The sequence below is a fragment of the Halyomorpha halys genome, unplaced genomic scaffold (genome assembly GCF_000696795.3).
Source record: "Halyomorpha halys isolate HHAL.00 unplaced genomic scaffold, Hhal_1.1 Scaffold422.1, whole genome shotgun sequence".
NCBI lineage: Eukaryota > Metazoa > Arthropoda > Insecta > Hemiptera > Pentatomidae > Halyomorpha > Halyomorpha halys.
The window spans coordinates 307,708-327,694 of record NW_027111899.1 but is presented as its reverse complement, the minus strand read 5'-3'; the positions used below and the strand labels follow the sequence as shown (position 1 = coordinate 327,694).

Below are 19,987 nucleotides of genomic sequence, written 5' to 3'. Positions count from 1 at the left end.
TATATATATATTTTTTTTTTTTAATTTTTAGTTTTCATCAAGCCCATATTTTGAAAATAGAAAGATATAATGAGGAACCTGAATATAATATAATTACTGCAGAGTTGTTGCTCCGTTTAACGTTATCTGCTGTTATTGATACACCAAAGCTTAATGTTATTACAGAGATGGTTGAATTCTCTCATGTTATGGTGTCACAGGTAAAAACTGCTGTAATTTGTTATTCTTCACTAAGATACTTGTAAAATTTGCTAGAAAAATGTGTTGAATTTATTAAAAATTAAAAAGTTATGTATGTGATTTATTGTTAGTTGCCAGTCAGATCTTTGAGATTTTTTTTCTATTGAAGCTTTAGCTTGTTGTAGTATCACTTGTCAGATCTACTTTTCTTCCAATGGCTTGTTAAATTAAGAAGAAAGCTTTGGAAAAAGCATGTTTGATTTTGCAGAATTGGTATTAGCAGTAGTGAAAATTTAGCTCTGAATTTAAGTATAATTAAACATACTTGAAGATTGTATGTATAAGAAAAAAAAATAAGGATAAGGAGCAGTTGTGTGCTAAGTAAATGTAAAGAAGATGACGTAGATGTTCAAGATCATTTGGAACCAGAAATTGGAAGAACTCAGAGATTTTCTACTAATACATTTTAGTGCATCAAGTTGTTTTTAAAATTCACTATTATTAAACTATTTCATATATTTTATTATGTTATGATTGTATTTCATATTCAATTCATCAGTTGTTTAAAATAAATAATAGTTTATTCTATTGGCTTTATAATTAATATAAAGTGATTAATGTTTTATTTTATAATTGATGTAGTATAAAGTTAATTAAATTAAAATAAAATGTACTAGAAAATCATGTTGCTGGTTTCCTTCATTCAGTTACCTAAACCATTAAGCAATGTTTTTTTACCATGGTACATTGCCAATATCAGAAGAGAAATAAGTGACATTATAATAGAAATGAGTAGTATGTCATTCCTTTTTCATCTTTTCTCTATTGACCATACTTGAAGCTCTCTATTGACCATACTCTCTTGAACCAAAGGGCGTAATAACCTAATGTTGATCGCCCTGAATAAAAATTAAATCTAATCTAATCTAATCTCTTGAACCAATGACTGTTTCTTGAAATTTAACAATGCCCAGCAAACCTTGAGGTGAGTGAATATGGGCTGAAGAGCTACTAGCACACTAGAAGTTATATAATTACACACAACCATAAACGATACTGGTTATGCTTTATCTGGGTTTAGAAGCATCGGCTTTCTCAGAATTAATAAAATAGAACTAATGATGCTGAAGAGATTTTTTGAGCATCCCCTATGCCGAAATAGCCAGTAATTATATGCCCTTTTTTTCCTACCATGTCCAGGAAATGGTTTCAAAATATTTTGGTGAAGGGCAAAGGTGTCATTTGCACCAATAATGTACAGAACGGGAAAAAATCTTCAAGGTAATGGTTATTCTTTAAGTAAACTTGCTTTAGATATTAAGATCTCCCTTCGATAACAATTTTTAAATACTTCATCATCAGATATTATTCCATAACATCCAACATTCAAACAGCCGGCTGTCAAGTCATGAATATCATCACTGATAACAGCATAAAAATAACTATCTTTGCCACCACTGATGAGGACAAAGCTTCTCCATCACAAGATAAGCTGCTGTAATTTGGGCCAGGCAACGGAAATACAAGGAACTCATTGTATTCATTGATGATATTACTTTTACTTCTGTTTCATGGTGAACCACAATTGTCTAGAAGAAACGTTTGATGAATCAGTTTTTTGGTTTTGGTCATCAGTCCTACAAACAAATTTTTGGGCAATTACGAACTGTTTTCAATTCTATTCTATTCTTTAACAAAAAAAGTTTGAAAAAGATGCTTACCCATTGTATGTCTTGTGGAGACAAAGCCACAGCAGTACTGAGTGCTTGATGTTGACCATTGTTCCCATTGGTATGATACCATGGTCATACAACATGATACCATAAGTTGATTTATATTAAAGCCTCATCCTCGGCTGAAAAGGATCTGTTGAAAGCTCATTTATCTTTTGAGTAAGTAAAAGTCTAAATCTGTGATCTAATAAAAGTAGTGATAATAATAGATATCCAGTTTTAAAATCAGTATACGAAAAGGAGCTATTGCCACTTACTTGTCATTATTCCTATAGACAATTGTTACCAATCTAATTTAGCCTGAGTGGAGAGTTTGATATTTATTTCAGGGTTGAATCACAAATTGAAAGTTTGAATTTTGATGTAATTCAGGCTAATTTTGCGTTTTATTCTGATATCCAGATGTAATAAAAAAAAAAAATTACAAAGATACATTCAGTATTATTACTAACATCAAACAATGATATTCAGTTATTGGAAATTTTATAGCATCATGCATATTCAAATATATATTTGTAGACTATCAAATCTAGACATTTGGTTAAGAACTTCTTTGTGTGTAGTATTATAATGATGATTAATAATAGTTATAAATTCTGAAATATTAACAAGCTAGAAGTTTTATTCTTCATTTTTCAGCTTTTGAGACATGCAAGATCAGCTTTTGTTATCTTTGTACTTACAAGATAATCCTTGATGTTTGTATATGGTACAGTTTTGACTGTTGTATCCCTATTACTATAGAGCCTGTCTGTGCAATCCCTTAATTTCATACTGTCCAATATCAGTCTATTTAATTCAGCTTTCAAACTACCTCAGTAAAATATTATATTGTACCTCTGTCAGTATCACTACTTCATTATGCACTTATAGCATTGATAATTAATCTGTTTTCACTGTAGAAGGAACCATGTGTAGCTTTTTATCTGAATAGGTAGGAATTAGTTATAAAACTATTTGTGATCCTATTAATGTAAATTAATATTTGCTTTGTTTCTTTCTGGTTTTTCAGTAATGTAAAGAGAGTAAATTGATAGCATATCTTAGGAATAAAAATTAAAGTATGTAATTTTGATTTGAAGTCCTGTTATGAGGTTCTTGAGCCACAATAATGCCAACATAATAGCTGGTTGTATGAAACCATTTAAAGTATTTTAAGTGCTGAGCTGTGAACATTTTTACTATCTTATCTTAGATCTTGTTTAAAATACATTCTAAATTGTATTTATCTAATACTAGATATTTAACTGTATATTTTATTAGTTATTTGTTTTGTTTTTTTATTTTTAGAGTTCTAAGGAAAAAGTGGTGATCCAAAGTACTAAAAATTGTGAAGTTTCTTTTTCAATGACAATTAGTGATGAAATAAGTGAAACTCCTGAGAGTGTTCCAGAAGTAACCGACTTTTCTTTTGGAAAATTTGATTATGATCTATTGGAATTAAAAAGTAAAGAATATTCAATGGAACAAACATTTTCTCATAGCAACCAGAACACTACCCAACAAAAAGAATTATGGAATGAACTAAGGAAAAAACATTTACAATCCTTGTATGGCAAATCTGTTAATATTATTTTACCAAAGGATACAGTTGAAATGGAATCAGGAAAAGAAGATATCAAGTCTCTAAAAAAAACCTTGCGCCTTAAATCAAAATATAGAACCATATCGGAAGTTAAAAAACGTGGAATTTTTAAAAAAATAATGTCAGCAACTTCTATTTCTTCCAAAAGGGACTCTAAAAGTTCAGAGGGTAAAAGAGGCAGTGGTTCTAGTGCTGTACTTAAATATCTTCACAAGCTTGGCAATAAAAAAAGTGATGAGTATGAATTTAATTTTAGTGATCTTATAAAAATTGGGAAAACTCATATAATTCTGTCTGCTGATCTACCTAAGTCCCCTGTTCCAGGCCAAGTGGCATCTTGGTGCCAATGCTTTTCTGTTGATGTTGCTTCAGGAACATTAAAACCAAATGAGACTTTAACTTGCACTGTTACATTCTCTCCAAAACATATCAAGTGTTATAAAGCTGACTTGAGGTGAATATTAATTACTATTAGTCATTTATCTTTGTGCCAAAATTTTTTTGAAACAAAAATTTATTGTGATAGTTCAGGGCAGTGCTTATTGGAGGGAAACCATATGTAAAAAAACAATATTATTTCCTAGTACTTTATTTATTTCATTTGCAGGCCTAAAGTTTATTAGCTTCATCTCAGTTGTTTCCTTTGTGCAGCTTCTTTGGAGGGTTATAGTAGAGGTCGAGGATGGAGGATAGTTCTGAGAGTTTAGGATGATTTTTTTTTGTTGGTTGGTTACTTATGATTTAGAAACCACTCAAAATGCTCTTTTCTTGTAACAAACTCAGGATAACATCATCAAAGAATCCAGAAGTATGGTTAGTTTCTTGGTTTTTTTGGAATCTTTTATTCAAGAAATATGTTATCTCTTTCAATTTTTTTTTCTTGTTTTCTGGCTGTTGCATATTGAACTAGTCATTTTGCTAAATTTATGTGTATAGAGAATTTTCTTCATTCTGACAAGTTTTTTTAAAAGCTTTTTAGTGTTCCTATCAGAAATCTTTGCAAACTATTGTGGTATTATTTTAGCAGAACTTTATTTAATTGTTAACTTGGCTCTGCAGTTTCCCTGCTATAAATTTGTTTTACATGTATATTTTATACTCATACTCATATGAGTTTTTAGATTTAAAACTAACTGGAGATAGACCCAATATAATTTTGAATCAATGTTTTAATTATTTATTTTTTTAAGATAAAATTTATTCGAGTTAACACCAAAAATTAAAAAAAACAAAAAAAAAATTATTCGCCTCTTCTTTCTTGCTTTAAAATTGTTTGAGCCCTCATACGAAGATTTTATGGCTTCTATAAGTTCTAAAGGGATGTTCTTTGTCTTCAATGCTTTCTATATTTTGACTCTTGGGACTGAATAAAAAGCAGCTTGCAGATCTAAAAAAGCTAAATATTCATTTTTATCTCATTTTCTATTATGGTCCTCAGTGAAAATATTTGATCCTGGGTCTGTCTAAAAGGGGCTGGTGTACAATAAACAAATTTAAAGTGTTAAATAACATAAAATGTTCTTACTGTAGTGAGAACGAACAACACATTAACTGAAGCCTTTGCAGCAACCTCCTTGACTGTTACCAAACTGTTGCAAGTTGTTCGATATATTCACAGTTTGCTACAGAGAAACATGTATACAATAAAAAATGAATTTTTACATCTCACTTCAACACACTCTTTTAAATATTCATTTTTTTAATCAAATTTAGTTTTACATAATTTTTCCTATAAAAAAACAGGATTAGCGGAATTTTCATTTGACAATATTTTACATATATTAATAAAATAATTTTTAAATTATAATATTTGTTTTGTGCACAGAAAAAACTTTTAAGTTACAATTTCTGAAATTTGGATCAACATAAGGTTTAACTGCATTCGTTGAAACTCTGAATCCCTTTTTCTTTCTTGGTTTCTTCTTCTTCTTAGTACTAGTATATTTCTTACTTTTTCCCAAATGATCTGCTTCGCAATCAACTTTCTTACTTTTTCTTCTAAATTTTCTGCTTCACAATCCAGATTTTTCTCATCAATGTTCCAATTATCTTCACCTGGATGTAATGTAGGGTGTTATTCATCTTTTTCACATATTTTTGGGTCACCATTTAGAGCTTTTACTTTCTGTAATCTTTCTTTAATCTCACCAGGTTTTTCTTTCTGTTTCTTCTTGATGTCTTGATATTTATTAGCCATTCCTTGCACAATTCCAGTCTTTTCCTTTTCTCTAGAATAATCTGTGCATCTTAATGATCCTTCAAGTCTGCTAGGAAACCTCTTTATCTGTAGATTTTCTTCCATTTCAAATCTCAAATTGTTTCGGTCTCATGTATCAGCTTGTTCTTCCAGTTCTCTTTCATTTGTAGGTAAATCTTCATTATCCTCTTCTGTAGGCTTTTCATTTTTTACTTATATTTCTTTTTTTGTTTCTGATAAACTAGTAACATAAGCCTTCACATTTGCATCAACCTTTAATTTGGCTACATAAAATCCCTCACATCTTTTTACAACTATTACAGTCATTTTTTATAATTTTCACTTTGTCTTTAGAAAAAGTCACGTATCCACCATTCTGTGTTATTTTATCCAAAGACAACAAATTTCTGCTGAAATCTGGTATGTACATCACATCTTTTAGTTGACACTTGTCTCTTTTTACACAACTAACCATTTTGGCTGTCATGGATGCACAGTTTTTAGCAAGATCTACCTCAGCAACAATAGGTTGTGCCTGCGACAATACACTTATGTTGTTGGTCATATGTCTAGTGGAACCTGAATCTAAGACCCATTCAGTTGATGATTTACTGCAGCTTTTAGTTAGGAAAGAAGCTGATGTTTTCACTTTCTGTTTACGAAAGAAGCAGTGCTTATCTCCGTGATTTGTTTTCTTACATATATACTACAGGGTTTTTCTTGGTTGAGCAGTCTTTATTCAGATGTGCTTTAGAGCAAGAAAAACATTTCCTCTTGCTAGAAGTATTTCTCCACTATATTTTTAATCAAGTTTTAAAAGCAACAGGAATGTCTGTTTCTTCATTAGTATTTGAAGAGAGTCTTTCATCAGCCATCAATCTTGTAGTTAAATTGGAAAGAGTTTTCATATCGGAACCTGTGTTTTCCCAAGCACTTATAAAATGTTTATATTGGACTGGAAGTGTAGTTATTACTTTGGAAATGATCATATAATCTGGTATATTATTGCCTCTTGATTTTAATCTGAATGGAAAATTTTCATTTGAGCTTATGTAGCTTGCCAAGTCTTAAATTTACAATCAAAGAATTCTTGCAAAAGTTCAAACTTTTGCTGAGAAACATGTCTCATATTATGTCACATATTTTAGAATACATCTAACTTGCAGTAGTACAAGTCAAAATCTGAGTTAATGCTCTCTGATTCACTGTTGTTACTATTAAGTTTTGGGCTTTAGCATCATTTAGTATATACACTTTATATTCTTTACTTTGCTAGTTTCTGGGAGGCTCAAGATCTTTATTAATAATCTCAAACAACCCGTAGGCTTTTAAGAAGATGTTTACCGTGAATATTCACATTTGGAAGTTCTCAGGTTCTGTCAGCAGCTCTGTCTGATTTATTTCATCGAAGCTGTTGAGATCCATTTTATATTACTGCTTGCACTTGAATGTTTTTACTTTACAAAATATTTGAACACTACCGAACTGTTTTTACTGTCTCACTACAAATTTTAATTTAGTGAACTACCTGGGCCCTTAACCTGTTGACCACGAGGGTAGTGGACACAAATAAAATGTTTCTACTGTTCTTATTGTTTTATTAGTTACAGTTAAATAACATAAAACGTTCTTACTGTAGTGAGAATAAACAACCCAGACACATAAAACGAAGCATTGGCGGTAACCTCCTCGACTGTTACCAAACCGTCGCAAGTGGTTAGATATATTCACAGTTTGCCATAGAGCAACATGTAAACAATAAAAAATGAATTTTTATATCTTACTTTAACATGCTTTTCTCGTCATATATTTTCTGAAATAGACCCCATAGAACTTTAATTCTTCCATTGGCTTCATATTTGATAAGCTCCAAAGAAAACACCATCTCCTCCGGCTGATCTTCCTGTCTTGAGTTTCTCTATAGCCTACATCACTTCTTCCTCCCATATGGTGCCGTCATATTCCATGTTTCTTCTGTTCTGCTTTCTATTATCTCATTTTCTTGACCTTGAGGATCTTCTAACATTTGTGTGTAATGTTCTTTCCATCTGTCCATAATATTGTTTTCCCTGGTCAGAACTATTCCTGCACTATTTTTCACATTCCTTATGGGTTTGTACTTCTTGGGTTTTTATATTTTTCCAGAAGATATTTATGTTTTCATTATAGTTGCTTTGTTGGCTTTTTCCCAGTTCTTCTTTTTAGCCTCTCAAACAACTAATTTTTTCTTCTTTCCTCCGTCAGACCTACAGTTCCCAGGTTTGGTCGTTTTTGCTGTTTAAATATCTGTTTCTCACAATTTTCTTCCTTTGTACAGCTGCCTTCACCCTTTCACTCCACCATTTTGATCTTTTCACCTTGGAGAAATGATTCTTTATACCACATACCATAGTTCCGACTTTCAGGAATCTATCTTTGATTTTTTTCCACACCTCAGCCATTGGTGCATCAAGGCTAATTTCCTGCAGTTTTGCTTCCAGTTCTGCCACATACCTTTCTTGAAATTGTGGATTCTGGAGCTGTAAAATATCAATTCTTGTATATTGTCTTTTTTGTATTTTCTGTGGCTTCAAAATTTGTTTATCCGCTATGAGCATCATATGGTCTGAGCCAATTTCTGCTCCTCTATCTTTCTGCTGAAGAGGAAGTAGTCTATAATGCTTTTAGCATTCCTTTCTTGTGCACTAAAAGTATATATATATATATATAGGCAATACTTAGTGGCCTCACTACTACCATTTTTCACCCCAGTTTTTTATATGCTGTAAATTGTACACTATTATCAGATTTCATTAATGTTAATATATAATGAATTTTAAATTTAATTTACATTGGTACAAAATGCAAACTGATATGACCTATGAAAAAATTAAGTGTATATTTTGTTAAAAATTTATTTCATCGATTCCATTGTCTAAATCATTAATTCACTTATTTCATTTGCATTAAGTTATTGAGATGAATTTTATTTTTTCTTGAAGCGATAAAATTTGTTTAATAAACATTTTGCACTTTGTTGTTTTAATAATGAATAATGATTTTTAGAATATATAATGTAGAAACTGGAGAATTTCATAGCCTATTTCTACATGGTGTTGGGATTCTTCCTCTCTGTCATATTGAAATATATGAAGATGACTATTTGACTGTAAATAATCCAATTATTTTGCATCTTCCATCTAATACTCGAGCTGTTACTGTTGAATCTATCTTTAAAGAATCAACTTTAAGAAAGTATGTTTTAATTTTAAATACTTATAATTTTATTTAGATGTTTTTTATTACTTGAAGACAATTTTTTTATCTAGTAAAATATACCTTGTTAATATTTTTTTTAATCTATTATATTTTCCATTTTTTTTATTTAACTCATTATAGAAGAACATGAGATAATCGACTATTGATTTTAATAATGAAATACAGTATTGTGTATTTTTATTCACCTAAGTTTTGATCCATGTTACAAATGAATATGAAGATAATAAAACAGATAATGAGAGTGGTTAAAAAATATAATTCAATTAGTAGATAGATAAATATAGAGTTAACTTAGGAAGTAATTCTCAAATTTCCATTTACAACAGGAAAATATGTTCTCCCAGGTTATTAATTTGTAGTAAAGATTTCTTGATTTAAGAAAAGGTGGGATGTATAAATAGGATTCTAGTTTTTAATATAACAATAAAATGTATAGTTTTGATTGATGAACTTATGAATGTTAAGGCTTTTATAATAAAGAGCATGCAGTATGAAGGGTTAAGCTTCCTTCTTGTTTTTAAACATTTGTTTTCACTGAGTTTATTTGAACATTATTTTCATACTCTATTCTATCTAAATATTATTTTTAATTGCTGAGTGTTATAATAAAGAGTAGTTCTCCACTAGACCAAATTTTCAGGAATTTGAACAAAAAAAAACTGTTTTATTTATAAAAAAAAAAAGCATTGTACTCATTCAGTATCTAAACCTCGTAAAAAAAAAAAAAAAAAAAAAAAAAAAAAAAAAAGATGATGAAAGAGTTGACAAAGTTCTTTAATTGTAGGAACATAGTCCAGGTATAGAATAGAGGTACCAAAATAGTAGTGGAAAACTATTTATTGTTTACCAACGTTTCACCCCACTTTGCATCAGGGTTGTCTGATTGAAACAGAGATGACAGCTGTTTGTTATCTTAATTCTAACTAAGTGTTTAATTATTCAAAGTAAATACTGTTGTGCTAGGGGATTATTTGCTTAAGATCATCACAGAATCTTAAAACCTTAACTAATTTTAATCAGCCAGAACCAAATCATAATCTATTAAATTATTAGTTCACATTAATGTGTCTAAGACTCGATATTACTTTAATAGAACATTACGTTTTTAATTAAATGATAACTTTTTTGACTCTGATTAATTGATTCTTATTTATTTATCTGATTTAGAAGCTCCATCTTAGACTAGACTTGTTTATTATTTTAACATGTAATTTTTTTTTTTTCAGAAGTTTCAAAGTTTATAATATAGCAGAAATACCTTATCATTTTGAATGGATTCATATAAGAAGTAGTGGTTCATCGAGCGAAGGTGTAAAATGTTTAACTCTGGAAGGAGAAATTCCGCCTCGTGATTCCTATGAAGTTAGTATTCAAGTGTAATTAACATATGGATTAAAATATGGATTTGGTCGTGTTTGTATCTAGGCTACTCATATACTGATACTGACAATCATTTTGTGAAGAGTAGGTCTTTATAATAACTGGGTTCTAAATTTATTTATCCAAACCTGTTTTTTTAATTTAGGCTTTTTGGTCTAATGCCATTGTCACTGAGCTATCTTGCCCTCTTCCTTAATTATTACTAGATGTTCCATTTTTTCCTATTAGAATGCTCAATATTTAATTTTATGAATTTCTTCTAGCCATTCATTAGCCTGAGGAACTTAAAAGACCTATCAGGAACGAACTATAAAGTTATGGATTGAAAATAATATGGCCAATTACTTTATCGAAAAAAAAAAAAAAAGCCTACTGTGCTAAAGGTCAGGTAGTAATAATTTATTGGTAACTTGTACAGACCAATTTGAACATTAAAAGAACAAGTTATCAAATTCTAAATCCTAGTGAATGCTTAGTAATAAATTGAAATTAAAATAAATTACTTTCTCAGTTTTTCTGATAAAACTTCTAGACCAGGGTTTCTAGTGAAATATATTTATTACAAGAATTTATTTACAATATAAAAATTAAATTAAAATATATATATGCCATATATTTATTACAAGAATTAAAGGATATTAAAATCTATTTCAAAGAAATATCTAGAATATTAAATTTTGTCCAAGAATATGGTCTGAATCGACTGACTATGCCCAAACAAAAAAAAAAAACATTTTACCAACTTGTCAAAGATATTTAATATGGTGACTTTGAAACAATGGTTCCCAACCCTTAAAAGGTTTCAGTCCACTAACTTGAAAATTTAATCATGGATGGTCAACCAATACATAATTTGTTGACGCTGCTGCCGGGGTTGGTTAAGTCTTAGGCGGTTCTCCAGCCTGATATCCACTTTACAGAAGGCCCTTGACAAGGCGTATTCAATAGTAAGTAAGGAACAGCCGTGCCAGAGGATGAGCCCTGGGCACTGACGCAGGTAGAGGAGGTCTAGGTAAGAGAGAGTCTGAGGTAGAGTAACAGTCCTAGTTGCCAAGATGAAGCGGGAGATTTAGAGCCCCTTATTTATAGGCTTAGTCCATGCAGCTGTGACCAAGAAGCGGTCGGTACATGTCTGTTTGAGATAGGTTCGTGCATTGTTTTGATATCGTTTATTAATCATTCTATTGATATTGTTAAGTGTTATATAGAGAAATTATTAATATATAAAAATGACAGTATGTTTTTATAAAATAATGCAATATGTAAATTTGAGAACTTCGGTAAGGCTCGAGGTGCAGCGCTCTGATGAGTTGTGGTCGAACCGCTTGCTCCCTCTCGCTACAACGCTGAATGGACACTGACAGACTACAACAGACTTTCAAAGGCCTAGCAAACATTTTTGAACTTATGTTTCAAATTTTTTTTATAACTCTAAAATGCTGCTTCCTAATGATAACTATCTAGTTTAAGAATTAAATACTGCTTCAAATGAGTGTCAACAAAATTTATACTTGAATTCTGTTGGAAATAACACTACATTGATGGTCGTAACACAACAGTATTGTACCAACTTTACCAAAATTTGATGTCTGCCGAATGCATATACTTTTCAAAAGACTGTTCTAAATTAAAAAACTAATAGGATAAAAGTTGTTGGTCATCAAAGTTTGTGTTCATTGAATATCTTATATTTTGATTTAGCTCAAATATATATATAGAAATTTGAAATGTTCTATTTCTTGTGAATGAAACACATATAACTTGGAAATGATTATTTTAAATCAATAAATATATAGAATAAAATTTGTTTGCCATCAAATTTTAGGTTCATTGAGTGCCTTATATTTTGAATTTCCACAATTATAACCATAAAAATTTTGAATTTTCTATTTATCATATTACACACAGTAATCAGTGAAAAACATACCTGTGAGTAGCAATTGTAAACTCTTAAACTAACTAACTTAAAGTGTATTAATGTTCTCATTTTAGTATACTAGTTTCAGAGTTAATTACTTGAGATGTAGAATTGCAACTGATAGGCAAGCTTTCTTTTTTTTATTTTTTTTATTTAAAGTAGCCTTTTAAAAGTTATATGTGTTTAGAAGTCAAATTTTTGCAAAGTTGGTAAAATGTTGTAATATTACAACTCATTTCAACCAGAATTTTGACAAGAATTTACGTTAGTCTATGGGAGGTAAAAAAAAACACCATAGGAACATTAAAGGTGTAAACCATTTTTAATTTGATAGGTCTACCAAGTTTGGATATTATTAGTGTCCAGTAAGTGACAAAAATAATTGAAAAATGGAAAAAATTTGTTCTTAAGTTGCTTGAATCCAGCTCAGTATAAGGTATATCCTACTACAATGGAGTTATGACAAAAATTGATAAAACTAAAGTTATAGACCTTGCAAAATCCAGAACTGTTGATGCAATCTATTTGTTAATAGTTATTACCGTTTAGTTATAAATAGACCTTCAAAAATAGATTTCATAGATTCTAAAATTGAATCTACCATTTTAATTTTTTTAGGGCTCGAACTTTAATAATTTTACTTTTTATAATACCCTCGTTGGTAATAAGCCAAAAGGTATTATTTCCTCACTTTCCAAGTTTATACCATTTTATATTAAATTTGACCATATTCCCATGCCAAATTTATGATGTTGGACACTTATTTGACCTAGATTTTAATGTTCTTTAATTTTTTTAATATACATATTTTCACAAGAAAGTCCATATGGAGAAACCAAAAAACAGCATAAGTTTCTCAATTTTTTTTTCTTTTATTCTGCTTCCACAAGAATTTATAATTCAAAAACTTAGTTATTGACAGGTTATGTGTAACTTATCACAAAATTATTAATACCCATTCTTTTCCATATCACAATGCATAAGGTAACAGGCCTTATATATATAGGCCTATACTGAGGCTTAAGAACAATTGGAAACATTTGCTCTAAATTTGTACTTCAATATTTAGCAATACCAATCTACTTGGTTACCAATTTTCTTAAATTTCTTTATGTACCTTTTAATCCTATTCAAAAATTATTTTTAATTAACAGTTTAATACAGATTTCATTATTAATCCTTCTAATATTTTTGTATACATTTTATACTTATCATGTTCATATTTTATTAAATCATGACACCATGAATTTTCGTCAAATTTGGTTTTGCTGTTCTAGAAAAGGAAAAAAAGAGATGTCTAATGTGTATTTTTAGGCAAAGACTTTATACTTCACAAAGATAAATGATTCCTGTTATTAATAAATAAATAATGAGTACTACCAGTATTAATGGTATTTAAAAGTTTCTCTACATTGAATCTGACCTAATAATTAACAATATTTGGTGTGCCCAGATGGAGTTTTCTTTATTTCCATTGGATTACAATGTATATGAATCATTATGGCTTTTGAAAATTAAAGAATTCTTTTTGGAACAATATATCCTCATTGTTTTCAAAGTAAGGAAGCCGTTGGTGTCTTTTGAGCGTAAATTCATGGTTTGCGAGCCTTCAGTTAAAGGTAAGTGAATCTTGATTATAAAATAAATTAAATTGGATTATAAAAAAAAGATATATCTAAAATATATATACATATACATATATATTATAATATTCAAAAATTATTTAAAATAAAATAAAAGGAATTTTAATAGTTTTTACTTTATTCTTCTATCTTAAGTATAGCTTGGGTTCTAATGAAAAGCTTTAATATTAAATAGATAGTAGAATTTTATTTAAATTCTGTAACATAATAGACTCTTAATCTTAGGGCGGGTTTCTAGGCAATCAGAAAACTCAACTAAATTATTAACTACTTTTACAAATATACTTAAATTCTATTTTGTACAACACTAACCAATTTATGTTCTTTTATGCTGACTGATGGTTTTTTATGACTTCTATTTCACAAACTAGCACTAGTGTAGTCTTTCTACAAAGGATTTAGTTCTCTAACAGTTTTCAAAACACAACCAAACTCTCGGTGATCCAAACAAAGAAGTATCTTATTCATGGACTTTCTTTTGATGTCTCCTATTTCTAGATGTCCCACTGAGAGAGCCCAAGGAAGTTCAGGACCTCCTACATCCATTATATGTCCTTCCCTCTCAGCGCCCAAAACCAAAGTGATCCAAAAACCCTGCTTTCTTCCTTCTCCTTCCATAGGTGTTTGTTCTCAACATCGATTGTAGCACTACAGTTTTGAGTTTTTTCTTATGATTTCCTTTAACAATAATTATCTTTATAACTTATTAACTTGTATTTTTTCTTAAATTTACTATAACTACAATTATGATGTGAAGTTATATAAAGTTTTTAAAATATTTGAATCTGCTCAACATGGCCGCCATTTTGGCTTTGAATGATATCTTTTTTGACTGCCTATTTAACTGATAAAAATTGGTTAGCTTGCTTTTTGGTTTAATACAACAAATAAACAATACTGAAATATTACACAACATAAAACATACTAAAAATCATTTATATATAAAAAATAACTATTTACTCATAAAAGAGGATTTTACATTTTTAACAAAAAATATAGATAATAATATTTTAGTTTGCTCTACATATCCCGCATACCAGTCTGCAAAGGTGTGGTATATTACAAAGTACTATTCGGGTTGCACCTGCATGAAGACACAAAAAAAAAAATAAAGAATTATTATTTTAAACTGTTCCTTTTGCATTAAATTGGCAATCCAAAACATAAGTTAAACTACTGAAACCTGAATTACAAAAGTTTTATTTATAATAGTTTCTTCTATTATACAGAAACTTCTATTTTTCCCAGGAGTCCAATGTCTTAGCCACAATTTTTTTTATTACCCCTGCATGTTCATTTGTGACGTAGGTGAGAGAGAGGGGAGGAGACCTCCACAAACTAAACATCAACTCCCCAGGACAAGTTCGAACAGGTGCTGCTGCAGTTTTGCCAAATCCAAACTCCATTGTGCCTCATTGTGGAATGTGTGCATTGAATTGGGTACTTAAAATTTTATTTGCACTTATCTGAGTGTTTTTTTCTTTGACTGAATTTCCGAAACAAACTTCTTCTAGAAATAAAAATAAAGTTCAATTTACGTCCCCCCCAAAAAACCAAATTTTGGTTCCTAACTCTCAGGATGCCAATTTTGGTTGATATATTCTTTTTATTGGCGCTATAAAGCTCTCTAAAATACTTTATCTTAATGTTAATGAGTTCCTATTTTACACCTCTATTCTGTGACTATGAACTTTAAAGGTATTATAAAACATTATACATACACACACAAATATATATATTTTATTAAAATAAAAGAAATGGAATTTTATATATTTTTTCTTATTCTCATAACTAAAAGATAGCTTTGAAGATGACAAGATCAAATAAAAAGATTAAATATTAAATAAATATGAGAATTTTTATTTTATATAATATTATAGACCCTTACTCTAGAGTGGGTTTCTAGGCAATCAGGACATTCATTCAGCTACTAATGGCTCTGAATTAAATTATTTATTTGCTACCTTTACAAATCTGCTTTAAGTATATTTTGAGCAACACTAACCTATTACTCTATTTCTTCCTTCCCAACAAACAAATACTCACTAACTGTAAACAAAACATGCTATTTCTAAAGGTCAACAAAGATTCTCTTCACCTCCACTCTCAGGAGACAACCAGGCAATCCAAAACAAAGAGTCCCTTTTTCTTCTTGGGTGACTCTTTGATGTCTTCTTTTTTCAAGATGTCTACCACTGAGAGTAGCCAAGGGATCTACAGAACATCCTGCCTCTAGGTGATGTCATCCCATCTCCTGCCTATGCAATGAATAATCAAAAACCAAGCTCTCTTCCTTCCCCTTCTATAGGAGTTCGTTCCCAATATTGATTGTAGCACTACGGTTTTGAGTTTTTTCTTATGATTTCTTTTTGTGAATAATTTTCTTTAATACTTATTCTTAACTTCTATTTTTTCTTAAATTTATTGTAACTACAATTGTGATGGGAAGTTGTATAAAGTTTTAAAATATTTGAATCTGCTCAACATGGCCGTGATTCAACGGAATTTTGAAAGGACACGCCCTGCCATCTTGGCTTTGAACGATATCTTTTGTCACTGCATATTTTACTGATGAAAATTGGTTAGCTTGCTTTTAGGTTTAATACTACAATATTTAACGTTGATACATAAAATAAAAATATAACTAAAATCATTTATTTATAAAAATAACTATTTACTCATAAAAGAGGATATTACAATATTTATAAGATACAAGTTTTTCCACACTTAAAGACCATTGGTAAAGTAAAAAAAGGTAGATCTATGGGTACCTCATGAACCTAATGAGCGGCAGCAGCTGAAGTGTAATGAAACATGTTTTCAGTGCTTATTAGGCAAAAAAACCAGCCTCAAAAAAATAATCAAGTGTGATGGAAAGTGGATTGTATATGACAACATGTGTCGGTCAGGCCAGTGGTTAAATATTAATGAAAAACTAGGACACATGCCAAAACTAAATTTGTATCCAAAAAATTATTGGTTTCTGTGTGGTGGTCAGTGGCAGGAATTATTCATTTATCCTTTTTACCCCAATACATCACATCTACATCCTACAGTGCATTTTGAATGAATCAAAAACAATCTGCATTGGTTAATCGGAAGGAACCTATATTCTTTCACAACAACGCCAGACCTCATGTTTTACAATAGACAGTGAAGAAACTAAACAAGGTGCGTAACAAAGTCCTTACACACCCTCCTATTCACTACATTTATTTCTAACAGACTTCCATCAGTTCAGAAATTTTGACAACTTCCTGGATGGTAAAATTTTTAAAAATGATTATCAGACCAAAAACAAATTTTCTGACTTTATTTTTTCATAAAACCTTAAATTTTTCATTTCTGGTGAAAAAGTTGATAATACATTGGGGAAAATGTTCTGATTTCATAAAGTTGTTTTACTAAATAACCTTTCCTGTGAAAACTGACATTTTATATAAGAGGACCTAATAGTGCTCAACAACACAGCTTGTGAAAAGCTTCTTTATTATAAATTTTATTTTAGGCTGTAAGAGAATGTTGAAAGTGAAGTTGATAAATAATGAAGATGTACCCTTCAATTATGCTGTAAATGAAGATTCATTGTACTCAGGCCCTAGAAATGACAAATGGCTAAGTATTAGTCCTATGTTAGGCATTATTGGACCAAACACAGAAGAATTGCTTGAGTATGTTGTATGATTTTTAATTAATTAATTATTTTTTAGTATAACTGACCCATTTTTTATAAAATTTTAATTTAATTAACTAATTGATTCTCAGTCACAAAATTTGTGTCACACCTTTCTACTATTTTCTTCATAAAGAGGTATAAACAATTTCAGTTTCATAATTTTTTATTCAATCCCTTCTGAGACATTCGACTTATGACTATGGGTTAATCTTAAAAATTTGTATTAAAAAAAGTTTTCAAGATTTAAATTGAGGTTAGATGGGGAAAATTAGTAGCTGAAGGCCAAGTTGTAATATATTTAAGTATTAAAAGGCTGTATAGGTGCTGAGTTACTCTCTAGAGATGTAGTCATATCTTTGGAATGCATCTTATATATTTATAGTTTGTAATTTATCCCTAATTTATCTGTGATTTTTTTCTTACTGTTTGTAGAATTGAGTTCACAGCGAAATGTACAAGTGATTTAACATTTTACATCAGAGTTAGCATCCACTCAGATAATGATCATCTGAAGTATGAAATTCCTCCATTAAGAATTTTAAGTAAATGTTACTCTGTTGAACCTAAACTATCTTGTTTAAAAGAGGATGGCTCAAAACATGAACTCTTCCCCTCTGATATAAAATCAGATAATATTATTACTATAGGAAAGGTAAGTTTTGATATTACTTCCTAAGTTATTGAGTATATTCTCTAGTCAGGTATAATTTTATTTTATGTGAATTTCTCTGAACATTAAAAATTAACAATTATTACAGACTGAAATTATGTTTAATATCTGAAAACTATTTTTCATTATAATTGCAATTTTTTATGTTAGTATTACTGCATTTAACGTATAGTGTATTCATATATAACGTATAGTGTATTTAGCAGATAAGTATTTTAAAACAATTTAAAATATAGACAAGGTTCCTATACTTACTATTTTTCCCTGAAAATAATAAATTATTACATTGTACTGAGAGTCCTCAGAGAGAGGCGGTATTGCATTTTATGTCCATTTCGTAACTTCTAGAACACATTTGGAAGTATCTAAGATGTCTGATGTATACATTTTTTTCCCCCTTTACACCTGGCACCCTCCAGTTGCCTCTTTCACTCAAATGAGCTGGAATTCGGTATTGGGGGTTATTTTCTAAACAGAACAATTCCAAAATAGTGTAGATGAATTTTAGTTAAAATTTCGTTCTGAACAGAGGAATTTTTAAGGTCTTTGAAGCTTTGATCAGCTCTACAGCCCTTCAAAATTGAGGTGGAAAGTTGAAAAATTGTATGTGAATTGAGTTAATTTTGGTGAAATGTCTTTAGAGTTCTCAATTTTTTCTCCCACTCCAACTAATTTCTGCATTTTTTGTGGAATTATTAAGAATTTCTGGAAAACCATAACTCCCCTTCAACTTTGCTTATTTACACTTTGTATGATTTTGGCAATTCATCCAACTCCTTTATTTTATGCTGGACACCTTGTGCAGAATATCAGCTGTCCTATAGCTGAAAAATGTTTCTTTCTATTAACCTGCTGCACTAAAATGGTTCAAAGAATTTTGAGAAAAAAGGTAATGATGTAAGAAAATTTGATTAGTTGACGACTCAAGAAGTATAGATAAATTTTATGGTAAATTATTTATATGAACAATGCTATAAAATTGGGGATGGTCATGGTGCATGATATAAAGGTCTCATCTTTTTTCAGGCATTTATTTCATAGTTTTCAAGCATTAACAGCTGTTTAAAAAAAAAAAATAGAGGAAAATGTGACCATTGTGATAAAGCTCTGTTGCTCATGATTTTTTCCCTGTCGTTTTATAATCATTATTTATTTTTAATAAATTTACTATAATGAACGTCCAATGTTCCAAAGTGACAAAATTGTCAGAAAATTCTTGTGCATAATATAAAAACACTATGTTTTCTATACTAAATTTACTTAAGATAAATAAATAATAAAAAAAAAAAAGAAGACAATTTTGCAAAAAAAAACAAAACAGGAACAGAACAAAAAAAAAAAAACAGCTGTTAAATAATTGAAATGTTTCATTAATGCTTGAAGACTACAAAATAAATGGCTGGGGAAGGAACAAAAGAACATGAAACCTCTTAAAAGCAATTTTTAGTACTACATTAAATAATACCATTGGCCGTTTGTAGCCGAGAAAGTTGAGGCATTAGTCTTTGCAATCATGGTACTACAGGGACACTGATTCAAATCCAGCCTGGAAGGGACTTGACTTTTATTTCATGCCAATCTCATGGAATAAAAACTTGACCCTCCCACCATGGTTTGAATAGGTTGGTTACCTCTAGATTACTCCTCCAAATGTCAGAAATGACTAGGCAGTGGATAATAAAAATCCATAAAATTTTCCTACGTTAGTGGTTTCTCTTATTTATTAGACATAAATATATGTATTAAA

The 19,987-nt window shown here is 29.9% G+C and overlaps 1 protein-coding gene across 1 annotated transcript in view; it reads left to right on the top strand.

Moving 5' to 3' along the window:
- LOC106682535 (hydrocephalus-inducing protein) overlaps nucleotides 1-19,987 on the top strand; it is a gene marked incomplete at its 3' end in the record, with an annotated part of 227,440 nt that overhangs the window by 180,320 nt on the left and 27,133 nt on the right. Inside the window, 7 exon segments of the mRNA XM_067049812.1 lie at nucleotides 32-200; nucleotides 3,204-3,952; nucleotides 8,741-8,929; nucleotides 10,180-10,315; nucleotides 13,705-13,870; nucleotides 17,403-17,565; nucleotides 18,003-18,222. Coding sequence (XP_066905913.1) covers nucleotides 32-200; nucleotides 3,204-3,952; nucleotides 8,741-8,929; nucleotides 10,180-10,315; nucleotides 13,705-13,870; nucleotides 17,403-17,565; nucleotides 18,003-18,222 — 1,792 coding nt within the window.